Source organism: Crocodylus porosus, unplaced genomic scaffold (assembly GCF_001723895.1).
Source record: "Crocodylus porosus isolate Cpor-Errol unplaced genomic scaffold, CroPor_comp1, whole genome shotgun sequence".
NCBI lineage: Eukaryota > Metazoa > Chordata > Crocodylia > Crocodylidae > Crocodylus > Crocodylus porosus.
The window spans coordinates 165244179-165248438 of NW_017728906.1; the positions used below are offsets into that span (position 1 = coordinate 165244179).

Sequence of the window (4260 nt, forward strand, 5' to 3'; positions counted from 1 at the left end):
GAGCCAAGGCCACAACTGGGCAGTTTGGCCAAGAGGTGATCATGGGATACCAGATCAAAAGCTTTTTTGAAGTCAAGATATATGACATCAGTCTCTTCTCCATGTTATACCATGTTATTGCACCATGTTATGACTCTGAGCCCTGTTTCAGAATTATGAGTAGCTGCATTTTGTGAAACTGTCAGCTCACATTGTACAAAAAAATTTTTGGAGATGTTCATTTTTTTTGGAAACCAGCATCTCAAAGTAAAGCAAAGATGTCTTCATACTGATCTCTGTTAACATACGCATATCTTTATTTGCCATTTGTGGGCATCCTTCAGGATTTTGTGTAGTTACGTCGTTTGATATAGGAGACAGTGCATCATTTATGATATCTGTATGCTTAATGTGATTTTATCTGTAGCACTATAAACATACCCACACCATACCATGTGTAAGCATGTTGAAAAGGACTCTTTTCTAAAAACAGGCTGAAGGCAGGACAGGGTAGCACCTTAAAAGACTAACTGGTTCAGAAAAGCACAAGCTTTCATAGGTGACAGCCTGTCTTGTCAGATGTACCTACCTTTTCTCTTTTCAGAAAAATTTACATACTAAAGAGATACCTGCTGCATCAGAACTGGGGGACAGGACAGGCTGGAGGGAAGAACAGGAGGCCACCCGGGGTGCCTGGGAGGCATGCCATAATTTCAGCCCTATCAAGGATAGGGTGTGTCCAAGAAGGCCAGGGCCTGAGCCCCAACAGAGAGGAAGGGGCAGGCTCCAGCAAAGAGGGCCAGGGCCTGAGCCCCCAGCAGAGTGGGATGGGCCATGGGCAGAGGGCCAGAACAGGCTGAGACTCAGAAGCTGGACTAGAGAAAGTGGGCCTAGGCTGGCAGTCAACAGCAAGAAGAGCCAGCAGGCTAAAGCTAAGAGGGCTGAAGCCAGTACAAGGTGGTATGTGCATCAGAAGTAATACCTTCAAGGCAAGGATGTGGCCGTAGGGGTGGAAGGAGGCCACAAATAGCTCTCAAGGTGGCCTGGAGCTCTGATGGGGCCAATGGGGGCCCTGCTTAGGGCATTGGAGAACAGGACTGGATCAACTGGATACAGGAGGAACTCACTGGCCAAGGCAGGTTAGGGCTTGCTTAGGGACCCTGGGGCAACTTGTCTTCTACAACAGAAAAATAATTCCATCAAGGTGGGGCAGGAAAGAGGAAAAGAGAAGGTATCCCCTGGGGAGCCGAGTGGGGCAGGAGCCTTATGGTCACCAGGGGACATCACAGCCACCCTTGGGGCATGCCCTTCTATAGGAAAAAAGTAGGAGAGGAAAGGATGGAAAAGTAGAGTGGAGTTTCACAGAGCCTTGAAAGTGTGGATGAATAGATTGAATTTAATTTTAGATAAGAGCATTACAGAAAGTAGAAACATAGGAAGAGTTTAGTAGAGAAAAGGAATCTCCACTTACCAAACAGTGCTTTTAGTGGAGGTTCCCATGCAAAACATGCTAATGAAATGTACAATACGTGGGTGACATGAAATGACCATGGTAACAGTGGATCTGTTGATTTTTTGTTTATTCATCCTCTTCTCCAAACAAAGTTAATTACTGTACTTTTAGAAATGTGAATACTCTTTTGTAATTCATTCATTTATTATTTTTTATTTTTAACAGGTGCTGTGTTTGCTTGTATTGCCTGCTTAGAAGCTGTGACTGGTAGCATAGCATATGCAGTTTTTAATAGTCTCTATGCAGCCACTGTCATCTGGTTTCCAGGCTTTAGTTTTCTTTTAGCAGCTGGTATTTGTATAATGCCACTCAGCATACTGAGGTTAGTATATATATTTATATGTATCAAAGGGTTTTCATTATAGATCAATATATGTTGTAGGAATTGAAGTTGAGTAGTTTAAGTAGATGAAATTTAGCCTTTCACCTAATGATTGTGAACTGAAGTACAACCTGAAGGTGAAGTTACATATTACACTTAGATCATACTAAATCTATGGAATATTGAGCAGTGTTAAAGTTAAACCATGTTGTATGCAGTCACATGTTAAGAATTAATACCATTTCTTGCCTGCATAACTCCTCCTTGACATGAGAGGGCTGTCAAGCAGGAGCCAGGACACCTGGGCTCTATCCCAGCTCTCCTGGGAAGGGGGAGGGAACTGGAACAGTGCCTCCTGGGATGCTGGAGGACTGCAAATTTCTCGCTTTATCACCATGAGGCAGAGTAGAGTTATCCTAACATGAGCTAGGTAGCACAACCCAGAGTAACCCTCCCCTGAAGTGAAATAACCTTGAGATTCTCAGAGGGCAATTAGCATGAATTAATAAGTTTTAATGTGCAAATACTCCCATTTTAAGTGCTCTTAGTACAATCTAAATGTAATGTGTAACTTCACCCTGGGATAAATTCTGCCTTTAGATATAGAATCATAGAAGTAGGGTCGTAAGGGACCTTGTAGATCTTCAAGTCTGACCCCCTGCCTGGGCAGGAGAAAAACTGGGCTCAAATGACTTCAGCCAGGTAGGCATCAAGCCTCTTCTTAAAGACCCCCAGGCTAGGAGCCAGCATCACTTCCCTTGGAAGTTGGTTCCAGCTCCTAGCTGCCCTGACTGTGAAGTAGTTCTTGCAGATGTCTAATCTAAACCTACTCTCCAACAACTTATGGCCGTTATTCCTTGGTATGCCAGGGGGCGCTAGGGGAAACAAGGTCTCTCCCAAACCCTTTTGGTCCCCCCTAGTGAGTTTATAGACAGTCACCAGGTCCCCTCTCAGCCTTCTCTTGTGAAGGCTGAACAGGTTCAGGTCCCGCAGTCTCTCATTGTAGGGTCTGCCCTGTTGTCCCTGGATCATGCGGGTGGCCTCCTCTGGACCCTCTCAGTGTTGTCCACACCCCTTCTGAAGTGGGGCACACAGAACTGGACACAGTACTCCAGCCGTGGCCTGACCAGTGCCACGTAGAGGGGGAGGATCACCTCCTTGGCCCTACTTGAGATGCACCTATGGATGCACGACAAGGTCTGGTTAGCTCTGCCAACCATGACCTCGCATTGTCGGCCCATGTTCATCTTGGAATCAATATGACTCCCATGTTCATCTTGGAATCAATATGACTCCAAGATCCCTTTCTGCTTCCGTGCTCTCGAGAAGGGAGTTTCCCATCTTATAAGTGTGCTGCTGGTTACTACTGCCCAAGTGCAGCACCCTGCACTTGTTAGTATTGAAACGCATCCTCTTTTTGTTAGCCCACCCCTGTAACCTATCCAGGTCTTGCTGCAGTCTTTCCCTCCCTGCTAGCATGCTCACCTCACCCCAAATTTTGGTATCATCAGCAAATTTAAACAGATTGCTTTTCAGCCCATTGTCCATATATATGTGGCACTCATTTGCTTGAGTAGGGATGGCCACCCAGTCAATTGACTAGTCAAATATTGTCAACTGACCACGTTTTTTTGGCTGGTCCAAAATTATAGCAATTTTACTAGAGGTGCACCAATACATTGGTCTGATATTGGATCGGCACCAATATAAAGAAAATTAACTATATCGAAAATTGGCTTTTTTTTGCCTGATGCGGCCAACAATGCGGCCAATAAATGCTCCATGCATGCGCGCAGCTGCAGCGCGCTTGGGGCCAGGAGCACATCCCGGCAACTTAGAGAGCTGTGTCCAGCTGGTAAGCCTGTTGTAGTGGAAGGGGAGAGGATAGGAAAGGGGCAGTGGTGGGGCAGATTGAGGTCCCTGTGGTGAGGGAGGGAGTGGGGCTGGGCGTGGGGCAGGGGCTGAGGCAGGTGCTGCCTGGGCAGGGTGCAGGAGTGAGCTGTGGCTTGTCTGGGAGGCACAGAGAGGGGAAGGCGGCTCCTGCTGCTGCACACACCCTGGGAGGGCTTGAGGGGGTGTGTGCCTCCAGATTGCATGGAACAGGGCAGCTGCCACTGTGGACAGGGGTTGGGCTGGGCTGCACTCAGGACAAGAAGCAGCAGTGCTGGCAGGGGGTTACAGGGGGGCTGCAGCCACCTCAGAATTTGCCATAGTCTCCCAATCCCCCTCCTAGAACTGCTGCCACTGCCTGCCCCAAGTGCAGCCTGGCCCAGCCCACACTGGGAAGAGCTTAGCGCAGCCCCAGATCACAGAGGCAGCCTGCTCTCACCCCACATGTAGATCTGGGGGCACGTGCCCCCATGCCCTCCTGGGGTGTGCACAATGATGGGAGCCAGACCCCTCCCCCCCTCCCCCCTCCCCTTCCACCACAGCAGACTTACCAGCC

The 4260-nt window shown here is 48.1% G+C and overlaps 1 protein-coding gene across 2 annotated transcripts in view; it reads left to right on the forward strand.

Annotated features, from left to right (window-relative positions):
• The window catches only part of SLC46A3 (solute carrier family 46 member 3), a 19422-nt gene that overhangs the window by 11380 nt on the left and 3782 nt on the right, over nt 1-4260 (forward strand). For both annotated transcript variants that reach the window (XM_019530129.1, XM_019530130.1), the window contains exon 5: nt 1658-1814. In XM_019530129.1, the coding sequence (XP_019385674.1) occupies nt 1658-1814 (157 nt within the window). The remainder of the gene's footprint in view (nt 1-1657; nt 1815-4260) is intronic.